The sequence below is a fragment of the Plasmodium inui genome, assembly GCF_000524495.1.
Source record: "Plasmodium inui San Antonio 1 unplaced genomic scaffold supercont1.8, whole genome shotgun sequence".
Taxonomy (NCBI): Eukaryota; Apicomplexa; class Aconoidasida; order Haemosporida; family Plasmodiidae; genus Plasmodium; species Plasmodium inui.
The window spans coordinates 136,705-149,448 of record NW_008481842.1 but is presented as its reverse complement, the minus strand read 5'-3'; the positions used below and the strand labels follow the sequence as shown (position 1 = coordinate 149,448).

Sequence of the window (12,744 nt, the reverse complement as noted above, 5' to 3'; positions counted from 1 at the left end):
CCTTTGTGAACATCCACGTGGGGATATCACCCATGGTGCTGGTCGCACGTTTTGGAAGCGCAGAGTGGGTCTCCTCTCCCGCTGAGTTCACTTCTTTGGCTTCCACCCTGCCGATTCCTCCCATTTTTCCCCTTTTCAAAAGCGCGCGCGCACCTCTCCCCACTTGAAATATCCTCCGTAGGGACATCAAGTCGGACAGGACAAACCCCACGCTGTTGTAGCTGAGCGTAGGGCTCCAATTGAATCGCGTTCTGTCCGTGCCAAAAATTTTGGCGTTGCGATTTTCTCGCAGGAAAAGCAAAAAGGCTTCCACATTGTCTATGTAATTTTTAAAGTGCTTAAAAATGAAGGCCAGATAATTCGGAAGGGAACTTGGAATGTAATACTTGCTCGTAAAGAGAATTTTAAAAATTTTAATCAAATTGATCGTTTCCTTTAGCCAATAAGACTTCTCATCAAATATATATTTTTTATCAAACAGGATGACATTTTTGCAATTCTCATTTATCTTATTTTCCAGCACATTGAGGATGTACTGTGCGTATGCTTCCCTTTCGAAATTTTTTAAAAAATTATGAACATGTTCAGAAATTATGAACTGTTCATACTTTTTTCTTCCTTTTTTTCTTCTTATTTCGTTGAGAAAGCTCGTCGTTTTGGTGTAATTTTCGATGAAGTTGTCGCAGTAGGTGAGGAGAAAAATTTCGTGGAATTTCTCCTTGATGATTTGCAGCAGACTCTGCACAATTCCCTTGGCGCAGAACAGCGCGCCTGGGTCCACTTCGTCCACGTGCCTGTTTATCTCCGCGACGCGTTCGTCTTCCAGCAGGTGCCTTCTCGCGTGTGTGAGGAAGGCGTCGTAGGACTCGAACGGGAGGTCTGCCTGCAGAGGGGAGGGTTTAAGCATTGCAGTGTGGAAGTGTGGGAGCAGTGTGAAGCGTGGCGCGGTGACGGGTGCATCTCTCTCTACTGCCTGAGCCTCCGACGACACCTACCAGGCTGTCCACAAAGATCTCGCGAAACAAATCAGTGAAGGCGTCCATCCGGTTGAGCAGGTAGGAGGCAGTCACAACGCCATGCAGGCACTGATCCAGAAGGAAGTTGCCACTAGCGTCCCTGCTGCAGCGGACAGGGAGGGCATCCTTCACCACTCGAAGGAAGACATAACAAACCCGATGAAGGTGCGAACCAATCTCAGTCATAATCCTTCTTAAACATTCGTTCATCTGTTTAAGGGAGTTATTCTTAGCAGAATGGATTGCGTCTTCGCTACATTCGGATGCCCTCCCATATTTATCTAGGAGGTTATTCCAGGCAGGTAATGAGCTAGCTATTTTGCACATGGTTTTGTAATTATTATATAGCAGGGCCTTTATCTCCCATGTGGCTTTGGCGACAAGGACAATTCTTTCGATGACGTAAAAGAACAAGTTAAAGTTATTGATCCTAACATGTTGGATAAGAAACTGTTTTGTTCTCTCGAAATGGAAGTCCTCTCTGTGGAGCTCATTATACATACTGATCAGTGATAGAAATTGCTTATTCTGATTTAACATTTTTATTTTTTTGTGTAATTTAGTTAATAGCTCCTCCACCTGTACGTTATTCTTCAAAACGTTTTTTAAAAACGACATGTTGATTTTGTCTACCAAGAGTTGATATTTATCTGTATGGATATGAAGCACTTCTCTGAGCAGGACGTGAATAAACGTCTTGGACAATTCCACTTGTCTCTTTAAGGGGGGCATCATTTTTTCCATGAGATTTAAGTTGGAGGGGAGACACATAAACTCTTGTGCGTTTTTTTTTAAAATTTTGATGATGTCACTGTGAATTATATTTTTGATATATTCAAGGTCATTCTTTATTTGGATGATGTTTTTTTTATTGGTCGCTTCCACTACGTAGGCCATTGGATCGCCTCTAATTTTGGCAACGTCTTCGTTGCTCAGTTGCTCGTTCCTTCCACCGCTGTCATTTTGGTCTGTTGCGCGCTTCATCGTGTAAGCAGTGCGCCCCTCTGGGGGAGAAGCAATACGGATCGTCCACTCGGCTCATCAGACGAGTAAACGGCACACGGAGAGGTATGTATTTTGCACCGCTAGTCATAGGAGGAGATGTTCTCCCAGCAGGTGTTATGCTACATTGGTGTATGTGCCCCGGCTGGGTTCCCACGATTTCGTCGCCTCATCGCTTCGTGGCTTCATCGTTATGTCATTTCTTTATCGTCATTTTTCCTCGTCTCACTTTATTTTACTTAATTATTATTTTTTTTTCTGCACTGATGAGGCAAAAAACTGCCCGCTTCCCCTGCACAAGGCGACCCTGAGGGGTACATCCCTTGCGTGCCATAAGATAAGTTTTAATTTTGGCAAGGGATGGTTACCTGAGCTGTTGCCTGAGCGCACCCGAGGGGGGAGCGAAAGGAAGAAAAACAAAAAAAGTAAATCGAAGCAAGGTAAAGCAAGGCGGAAAAAAATAAAGCCAAATAAAACGAAATGAAGCGGAACAAAGTGACGTGAAAACCCACAGCACAGGTGTGCCTACCTCGCGAAATCATAACGATTGCGTTTTTTCCCACCAGGCAGGATCTTTTCATGCCGCACAATTCGGAGGGTGATCTCACGGGGATGATGCCCCTAACCCGGTGGACTCTTCCCCCCCCACGATAAGCACGTCACACATTCTGGGATGAAGAGAGAGAAAAAATTCACCCCTATTGTGTGACTTGCTGCACCTCCAACTTTGCATTTTTTGAATCCCCCACGGTGACCACTTATGTGGGGACGTAAAAGGTAACCATAGGGAGGATACCATACCGCTTCCTATCGGGGGAACCTTATATGCGCGTGGGAAAGACAGAGTAGAATCAACAGAACAATAACATCGCTTTGCAGCGCGGTGCGCTTCCGGTTCTGCAATCTGCACAGAGGTAGCTCTACAGGGGAGGGTTGGTCTTGCATGAATTAAAAAAAAAAAAAAAAAAAGGGGCAAGTTGCGTAAGAATTCAAAATGGGCGCGCTACTGGACACATTAAAATGGGACTGTCATATATGCACACGTTTATCGGGACGTAGTTTAATGGATAAGTGGAAGACAAAGTGAAGCTACCGCACTTCCACCCCGTGTGTGCGAGTCCCTCTGGCTGCGTCTTCCCCTAACACGTTCCTGACTCGTCCATCTCGCACGGCGCTCCCATCGGACACGCAGCTGCAGCCTGGGGGCACTTCTCAGGGGTGGCACGTGGCCCAGGTATCTTTTCTCATCACACGGAATGGGTACGCGGGTACCAGTGCAGTGAAGGCGCAGCGAAGGGGTAGCGGCGAGGGCTCGTCGGACAGGCACACCGTTGGTAACAGCGCTCCCAAGACGGCTACGCTAGAGTGCGGCACGGTAGGCCTCTCCACGCTACGCTCCGAGAGGCCACTCTCCCATTAGGTGAAATAATTCAGTGTGCTCTTCTTCTTAGAGAGGACGGAGGTAATGCCCTCGACGAAGTCTTCGTGATCGATCTCGGTGGCGCCCCGTCTAAGGGCAATCATTCCAGCCTCCACACAAACAGCCTTCAACTGGGCCCCATTAAAGTCGTCCGTAGATCGAGCTAATTCCTCAAAGTTGACATCCTTATGGACATTCATTTTTCGAGAATGGATCTGCAGAATTCGTGCTCTGGATTCTTCATTGGGGTGAGGTAGTTCTATTTTTCTATCGAGTCGGCCTGATCGGAGGAGAGCCGGATCTAGTGTGTCTGGTCTATTCGTCGCAGCAATGACTTTAACCGTGTCGTCTGTGCTGAACCCGTCCAACTGATTTAGTAACTCAAGCATGGTTCTCTGCACCTCCCTATCACCAGACAGTTCGCTGTCGAATCGTTTGGTTCCTATTGCATCCAACTCGTCGATGAAGATAATGGCCGGTGCTTTTTCCTTGGCTAAGTTAAATGCATCTCTCACCATCTTCGCCCCATCACCAATAAACATCTGCACAAGCTGCGGCCCAGCTAACTTTAAAAAAGTGGCATTGGTCTGGGAAGCACAAGCTCTAGCTAGTAAGGTTTTCCCTGTACCAGGAGGACCATGCATTAACACTCCCTTGGGAGGTTTGATCCCGATTTTTTCAAATTTATCCTTATGTAACATAGGCAATACAATTGCCTCGACCAGTTCTTCAATCTGTTTATCCAACCCTCCAATGTCTGAATAATCTTCCGATGGCTTCTCTATAACCTCCATGGCTTTTACTCTGTTATCATACTCGGGGGGTAATTTATCAATAATGAGGTAGCTGTCTTTGTTCACTCCGACGAGGTCTCCTGGCTTCAATTCGGACGCTTCTATCAGACCGGGAACAGGCAAGAATATAGTTTGTCTGGTAGAGGTCTTTATGACCATACACTTTCCTCTCTTTTCATCATCGATGTCGCGAAAGCCTTCATCGTTGTTTCCCTTTGAATTGTTCACATATAGGTCATACTCATCCTTCGGTTCATTTGCATCCTCGTCGTCTTCCAGATCGAGTGATTCTACGACATTGGCAACTAAGTAAGGCAGCATCTTATTTAGATGTATCTTCTCCACGTTGTCCTTAATCTTTTCCTGCAGACTCTTATATTCATTCTTCAGCCTCGTGTGCTCATTTTTTAATATTTTAATTTCTGTGTCGATGAGGCTGATCCTTGTCCTTATTTCGCTGTTCGTGAGCTTCTCGATTTCTTCGACGCATACATCTTTGTTGGGGAGGATGTCCTCGACGTTCATTTTGGGGGGGAGGCGTGAAGCGTGAAGCGGCACAAGTGGGGGGCTCAACTGGGGGGCTCAACTGGAGTGCAAAGCGCTTATCGCTTATTGCTTATCGCTTACCGCTGAAGGGAGGGCCGAAAAACCAAATTAGCAAACAGCCGCCCCTTCCTACTAAACGTATCCCCCCTGTATTTGACCCTTCAGCGCGCACACCTTTCTCGATTCTGAATCTGCCCTGGCGACGTGGGGCGACAGCAACCGGGGCATAATTCGACAAATCTGTATCGTTTTGACTTCTCTCTCGAGAGGGCTGCCTTGTTCTCGTATAGCGGTGTGTAGGAATGCTCCTTTTCCTCTTAACTTGGGTGCTACCCCTCATGCGACGGGAGAGAAGATCAAAAACTGTCGGCAGGGATAAACAAAACGGTTAACATGTTAAACTGGTAAGATGTTAAAGTGTTCCCCTTTTCCCACGTGGGACGAGTTGTATTCGCTTCTCAATCTAAAATGAAACACTTACTATAATATGCATTTGGCCAAGTCACATCGCGTCGTGTCACCCTATGTGCTACCTCTCTCTTCGTCGTTAGGCCCTCCAAAAAGAAAGAAGCATGAGGAGGAAGCAAAACAGGATAGGAGGGAAGGAAAAAAAAAAAAAAAAAACAAAAAAAAAATGCAAAATATACACTTCCGTAGGAGGCAAGAATTCATTCAAAATGGTTTTTACTCAAAGTGTGGCCGTTTCTTTTTATTTTTATTTTATTTCTTCTTTGTGAGGCAAATCTGTATGCATTGCCAACCTGTGCAATTTTCTGCATTGCGCCAAGCACACCCCCACATAGTTCGCACGGAAGTGTGCTCACTGTGAAAAGAAGGAAAAAAAAAGGTACGTATATGAATATCCCCATACCATTACTCATAATGCATACCCATGTGAAAATCCTTCTTTCCTTCTCCTCTCCTTCATTTTGGTGGAAGCGATTTTTTCAAATTTCCCCCCTCCTAACTTTTGTAACATTCGTGCGGAGCCACCACCGCGACCTCCCCCCCTTTGTACGTGCACTTTTGATTTTCCTTTTTTCCTTTTTTTTCCTTTTTTCTCTCTCTCTCGATTTTTCGAGCGTCTGTCCGGAGGGGCTACTCGTTGGGCAGCCTTACGCGACGGGAACAATTGGAAGCGAGCCAACGTTCCGCCCTCCGGCCATTCTGCCCCTTCGCAAAAATGAAGAAATGAAGAAATGAAGAAGTACAAAAATGTTTACAACCGTGGGGGAATTTTTTTTTTCAAAGTTCGTAATTCGCGTCTTTAAAAAGTTTAACCGCATTATCATTTAATTAAAAAAAAAAAAAAAAAAAAGTCGACATGCATACACATGCGTTTCTACACAGAGGGGACACAATCATAACAGAGTTGGTTCCCGGCAACCGTTCGATTTATCCTTCCCCATTCCTATTTCGTGACCGACATGCACAGGTGCCATGCATGTAGGCACACGCCAGTGAGGGAAGACTGGGCTTTCACATCATCCCTTCGATATGCGCTCTTCGATCTCCGTCTTCCCACCTGGGTCGGCAAACCACCTGTGTAGTCTTCCTTCAAATCTGTAAAGTGGGACAAAAGGGGAATGAGCTATATTTGTGTACTACTCTAATAAGGGGCAGCACGAAGAGGTGGAAAACAAAACACATGGGTAAGGAGGGAGGAAGAATCCCTTCCTGCACATAGGCAATAGCGCTATGCAAAATAAATGTATAACTGCATTTGTCCCCCTCAATGCGGTATACACTTGTTTGTTTTATTTTTGGACCGCTGCGTGGGTGTTGCCTCTTAAGCGATGGAGTAACTGCTCAGCAGAGTCCCCCCTACACACATAGACATATATACACTCTCCTTTTCTGTACGACGCGACGTAACAGTGAGAGCATTCTTTGTATGGGAAGACTCCCCGCACAGAGACAACACTTGTTCGGGTCGCACTTTCCGCGTCAGACATCTAAGTGAAGGCTACCTAGAAATTCATCGAGTCGTTCTTATTCAACTGAACTCTCAACTGCGAACATATGAGAAGCTTTGTCATCATTCGCGAAAAGTGCGTCTTCGTGTAGGTGCGGCCTGGGGGTCCGTCGGCGCAGTGGCTCGAACGCTCCCCATTCCTCTATTCGTTTGGTAAAGGGGTGTAAACACAATCACAAGTACGCTCACACAAATGGAGAAGCGCTACACACACTTCAGCTCTGGGGTCAGACATCTAAGTGAAGGCTAGAAAGACAATTCATCGAGTTGTTCTTATTCAACCCAACTCTCAACTGCGAACATGAGAATGTTTGTCATCATCCGGCAGAGCAGAGGCGTCGCGATGTTGCAGGTGTGTTTGTATGGGGAGCTGTGTTTGTATGGGGTGCTGTGTTTGTATGGAGTTTAGGGGTTTCAGGGTTTGCCTCTTTGTTTGCCTCTTTGTTTATGTGTGTAGAGGTTATCACGCCCGAGGTACAGCTGCCCTCTCTGTTAGGAAGCTCACTAAAGGGAGTATCCTCAACGGGGACGGCGACGGGGGGACCAACACTTATGCAGAATGGAAGTCATGAAAAACGCTACGCGCCAAGTCGCACTGTGAATGTGAGATTACCTTTGAGGCTCTTCCGATATGGCGACGTAACTATACAGCCTGACCCCTCGAGGGATAGAAGCACAAACTGGTAGAACTGCCAAACTGCCTGGCCTAGCCCGACTAGTCGAACATGCCAAATCCCATGAAACCGTCCTCCTCCTCTTCTTCTTCCTCCTCCTGCTTCTTGGCCTCCTCCTTCTTTGGCGCATCTGCCTTGGCCTCAGCCGCGGGCGCAGCAGCAGCAGCGTAGGCATCCGGATTCTCCACCATATCTTTGATCTTCTTCATCAGAGGGAACGTATAATCGGTGTCAATTACCAACGCAACGATGTTCTTAAATGCTTCAACAAAAACATGTGGGTAGGAGGCCTCTGTTATCACACCGATGGATCTAGACAATGCTGCGACGTTGGAGACACCCTTGCTGAATTTGGCTAAAATGTCCTCATCCGTTATGTCAAGCACCTTGGCGTCGTAAATAACACCATCATCGTACACAGTTCTGACGTCCACACCGTAAGAAAACGGCTTCATGTTAAATTTCTGCAACAGAGTAGCCGATGATGCTGTGACCTTTTCTCCTTGCTTAATCAGATGCACATGTTCCTGAATTTCAATTTGCCCCTTGACAATTTTGGTGGATATTCCCAGCGATTGAAAGAAGGAGGTGTGAGATGGATCCATCCCTGTTGGTCCTGGTGGGATGAAAACATCAATAGGGGCTATAACACCTAACCTTGCTGGTGCAGGCGATTTGTTCTGTAAAATTAAGTTCCTCACTTCGGTCAAATCATCTTTGCAAAAGACAAAACCCATGTTCAACTTTACCAATGGTAACAACTTCTCTATCTGGGGAACAGCTTGTAAATTCTTCTTCAGTGCCGTTCGAATTCTCGTGTTTTTTCCCATTAATATTGTCGCCTTTCCTCTCAAACTCTGACGTACACTGGCCATCTGATTCGATCCTACATTGTCCACATGTACAATTAATATTTTCGTATACTGCTGAATCAGTGAACTGAGCTTTTCTATGTATATCTGTTTCTTCTGTGCTTTGGATAACTTCGCCATTTTGCTCTACTCGATAGGATTAAAAAGGAAAGGGGAAAAAATGCCCGTTGCGGAAAAGAGAAGTAGATATATGTATTGAAATGCTGGATTGTTCTTTTTTCTTTATGGAGACTGGCAGTACAATCAATGTCTGACAATCAGTTTAACCTGAACGGGGGGTAAGCCAAAAAAAAAAAAAAAAAAATGCAAATAATTTATGAACAGGTCAGGTAAAATGGCGAAAAAAAGCGCACATTTTATGAACACAGCGTGGAAAAAAAAAAGAAATAGATACATACATATATATAGATATATATGTATATGCTCATGTTATACGAAGTGGACGAATGATTCCCTGATGTAGGGTCGTCCAATCGAGGTGGACAAGGGGGCAAGCACTGTTCGTGTGGCCTAATATATGTTTCGCCACGCGAACAGACCTTTGGGGGTAGAATTTGCCCCACACAAGGGCACAGCAAATGCATAACGCTTTTCCGCGAGAAGGGTGAAGCGTGAAAGAATAAACAAGCACCACGCGTTAGTATACAGAGGGAGTAGCGTCCCTGTGACCCGTTGTACATACATATTTTGCGCAAAACAATCTCATACACATGCGCGCGAGGATGGAGGCACCGTTTGGGTACCCCTGCGTGTTGTAAGATAAACAATCGCCCGTTCGGCATACGTTATTTAAAGAGGCGAATCACGCAGAGGGGATCCTCACTCATCGGTAATCGTAAAACGCATTGCGACTATCGAATTGATAAGGGAGAAAAAAAAAATAAAAGCCGCACTGAGGAGTTATTCCTGTCGGGGGTGGAACATAACTTTCCCACAACAGACGTGTACACGGCCTTCATATGATAAACACAGGCATGCGTAACATTCTCACACGGTTAATTTAATACTCTCGTAGGGAAACCTTCCCGCGCCATGCATATGTAATTTCATCTTCTCTAATCACATCGTATCACATCTCATCGCATCGTGTTGTACATGTTAGCAGCGCTGCGAGCTGTTCCTTTTGGCTTACCATAAATTGTATGTTCCTCTGGTGGGGTGAAAAATGCTTTAAGGGAGAGGGTGACTATGTTCGCAAATTTGTGAAAGCAGAGTGTTGCGCTCGTCACATCTGTTTTTTTGCTTTTTATTTTTTATTCTCCTTTTTGTTTCTTTTTTTTTGTTTTATTTTGCTCCTAATTTTTTGGCATTTTCCATAGCATTTAATTTTTTTTTTCTTCTGTAACTTTGAAGAGTGAATCAACACGACGATTTAAAGGGTTCCTTTTTTTTTTTCGTGAGAGGTGGGCTTTTTTTTTTCCGCTTATTTTGGGCAAGCCAATTTTTTCCTTTTTTTCGCTTTGCGTTTGTGCCTTACCTCGTAGTGGAAAAAGAGGACGCTGCCATGAAAATAATCTTTTGCTGTGCGGTCAAAATTAATGAGCGACTGTCGTGACTCCCGTGAGTACCCCCCCTCCTCGGATTGGATGGTAAAATACGGGTCAGGTAAAATATGCTTAAGAGGGGGGCACTAGCAAAGAGGAGCAAACAAGATGGCTTGCATTAAAAAGTGAACACTTTGGGGTGGTTCTTCCCCCGACAAAGTTGTTTTCCGAGGTGCGAACTGGCGCATTACGGAGGACCCAACCGCAAGAGGCAGCACATTCGAAGATATGCAGCAGGGATCACACAAATAAACCCCGCCAAGTGCGTGTACATCCCATGGCATAAAATGACAACAACTAGGAGTGGGCCGCCACTTTATGCCGCGTTCAAAAGTGGTGCGTTAAGGAGCGGCGCGTAAAGAGTATGCTCGCATGGGATGACCACGGCACGACACTTACCTCATACATGTAGCATTATAAAGTATATATATCTCTCATTATGGCCCACGCTATATGTTTGCTCCTAGATGCGAGTTGAAGGGGCTGAAGCTTTTTCGCATTTCCGTGCCTGCGGCGGCATACGTATCCGCGGCCCAAGGACACACCCTGATTGATGGCCGGGAGCAGGTCGACACGCTTGGTCGGTGAAGCGATGGGTATGGCTAAGCGGATGCGATGCGTTTTTTTTTTTTTTTACCGGGAACTTCTTTCCACATCCCGAGGCACATAACGCGCGTCAGATTTTTCTTGCGGAACGGAACCGCCCCCCTCTTTCGGCAAGAATTGGGAAAAATTCGCTTAATTGCGCCAAAAAAATCAGGAAAAAATCGACAAAATTGCGGCAACAAGTCGACATAAATTGCAGCATCTTTTTGGGATTTTTTTACCCCAATTTACTGAAAAGAATTGAGAAAAATTGAAAAGAATTCAAAGAATCATTTTTATGGAAAATTTCCAAACCAGTTACCGCAAAAGAGAAGGGACCAAGATTACCTTTCTGCGCAATCGTCTCGTTCACCAGAGAGAAACTCCGCCTTCTGTGTTGTACAGCAGAGCAGATAAGAAGCGGCCAGCCTGCTCCAACGAATATCCCGCACCTCATATAATATACCCCCCTCGCTCAATTGAGAAGCCAAAATGCCGAAGCAAATCACCGACATCCGCAAGTTCCTCAAAATCAGCAGGAAGCCCGACACCACGGCGGTCATCATAATGAAGAAGAAAAGCAAAACGAAGAAAAACACCATAATCACCAAACTGAAGCTTAGAACGAAGAGGTATCTTTACACGATGGTTTTTTCGGATAGGAAAAAAGCAGAGCGAATTGAGAACTCGCTGCTCCCAAGCCTGAAGCGAATTTACTATCCCCAGAAGAAGGTCGTACAGGCATCCAAGAAGATGAAATTTAGCAAGGGCTAAACGGGTGCGTTCTCCACACAGGGGAAGCGGAAGAACAGGAAAGCCAAAACAGATGGGGAAGCAGATGGGGAAGCAGATAGAGAAGCAGATAGAGAAGCAGATGGGGAAGCAGATAGAGAAGCAGATAGAGAAGCAGATGGGGAAGCAGATAGAGAAGCAGATAGAGAAGCAGATGGAGAAGCGAATTGGTAGAGACGGAACCTGCGATCCTGCTTATCAGTACCGACCAGTCCACACATGCGTAAAAGGAGAAACGTACGAAGTTGCAACCGTCCTGCGAACTGTTGACACGGTTGGGCAGTAGGCCCAAAATGCGACCTGTGATGCGTGACCATCGTTCTGTATAGCAGCTCGCCTGTGGAGTTCCTTTTTTTCCTCCACCCAGACTCTTGGCTAATATATACAAATTGTGCAAATCATGTGGAAGGAAAGGAGAGGAAAGAAGAGCCTTGCTTTGCTTCCTTGCTTTCTTGCTCGCCTTTTTACTTCATTCCCTCGTTTTTCCCGTTCCAATTATATCATTTGCCCCTCCCATATAGCGACTTCTTTTTTTTTCACGCCATGTTTGTCACTCCGTTATGCTCCACGGTTTACCTTTTAAAATATAATCACTTGTGTGTACATGCGAAACGGGTAGCATCCCCGTTTTGTGAAAACTGCACCTGAAGGGAACGTCGTGCACGACTCCTTGTCCAGAACAAAAGATGAACTTTTTTTAAACGCGAAAAAGTCCGTAGAGTGAGGGGCCGTTATCATTATTCACTGCGCACGCAATATGGTGTATGATCGTTTGGGAGGCCCCTCTACCCCGTCACCATGCAGGGAAAAAAATTTCCCAAAACTGTTACAGTAGTTAAATCATTTTTCAAGTGTCGTGTGTTTTTTCCCAGTGAACAGGTCGATTGGGGGAGAACTTCCTCCCCACACCGGCATAAAGATCATTGCACATTTAGTTGTCCCCTTTTTTTCGTTTCTTTAATGCCATTTGGGTGAATCGACTGCAGAGGACAAAATTCCGCCGCGTTCATTTGGACTCTTCAAATGGGTGTTATCCTTTGAAGAGAATCAACAACGGGATAGCAAAACATTAAAGCTGCTTCACGCGATAAAAAAGTGGACTCCCTCTCACCGCTTCACCCCCGTAGGCACGAATTTTAATGTCACGTTGGCTATGTAAATGGTTACTTTGGTGGAGGGTGAGCAAACAGGTGTGTAACGCGCAACCGTTTGGGACGCTACGATCTGCGTTGCGCGAGGGTGACCCTCTTCCAGGACTTCGTCATTTCGTTGGCTCGAAAAGAAGTTGTCACTCCATTTGACGCGGCTGCCACGTTCAAAATATGAGCCATGTGAACGAATCGAAATAAGAGAGTGGTAAAAGCTAGTTGACGCAGTCCTCGACGAGGCACACCGACGGCATAAACGCATTTCTACACGTGTTTTAACTGCAAAAAGGAAGAAGCAGTGTACGCTGGACTATGCAAAAGGGACTACTCCCCCAGCGTGTATTTTTTTTTTTTTTTTTTTTTTTTTTTTTGAGAC

At 45.6% G+C, this 12,744-nt stretch overlaps 4 protein-coding genes across 4 annotated transcripts; 1 reads left to right on the top strand and 3 right to left on the bottom strand.

Moving 5' to 3' along the window:
* Window positions 1-26: 26 nt before the first annotated feature.
* Window positions 27-2,000, bottom strand: C922_02302 (hypothetical protein; the record flags this gene model as incomplete). The annotated part of the gene is made up of 3 exons (XM_008817901.1): window positions 27-38; window positions 164-883; window positions 996-2,000. 3 exons carry the CDS (start codon window positions 1,998-2,000, stop codon window positions 27-29), a joined length of 1,737 nt encoding a protein of 578 aa, XP_008816123.1.
* Window positions 2,001-3,434: 1,434 nt separating this feature from the next.
* Window positions 3,435-4,757, bottom strand: C922_02301 (26S protease regulatory subunit 6A like A; the record flags this gene model as incomplete). The annotated part of the gene is made up of 1 exon (XM_008817900.1): window positions 3,435-4,757. One exon carries the CDS (start codon window positions 4,755-4,757, stop codon window positions 3,435-3,437), a length of 1,323 nt encoding a protein of 440 aa, XP_008816122.1.
* A 2,711-nt stretch (window positions 4,758-7,468) lies between these two features.
* Window positions 7,469-8,419, bottom strand: C922_02300 (60S acidic ribosomal protein P0; the record flags this gene model as incomplete). The annotated part of the gene is made up of 1 exon (XM_008817899.1): window positions 7,469-8,419. The coding sequence occupies one exon, from the start codon at window positions 8,417-8,419 to the stop codon at window positions 7,469-7,471; it is 951 nt and encodes a 316-aa protein (XP_008816121.1).
* A 2,501-nt stretch (window positions 8,420-10,920) lies between these two features.
* C922_02299 (50S ribosomal protein L38e) lies at window positions 10,921-11,202 on the top strand (the record flags this gene model as incomplete). Its single annotated transcript, XM_008817898.1, has 1 exon — window positions 10,921-11,202. The coding sequence occupies one exon, from the start codon at window positions 10,921-10,923 to the stop codon at window positions 11,200-11,202; it is 282 nt and encodes a 93-aa protein (XP_008816120.1).
* Between the last annotated feature and the right edge of the window lie 1,542 nt (window positions 11,203-12,744).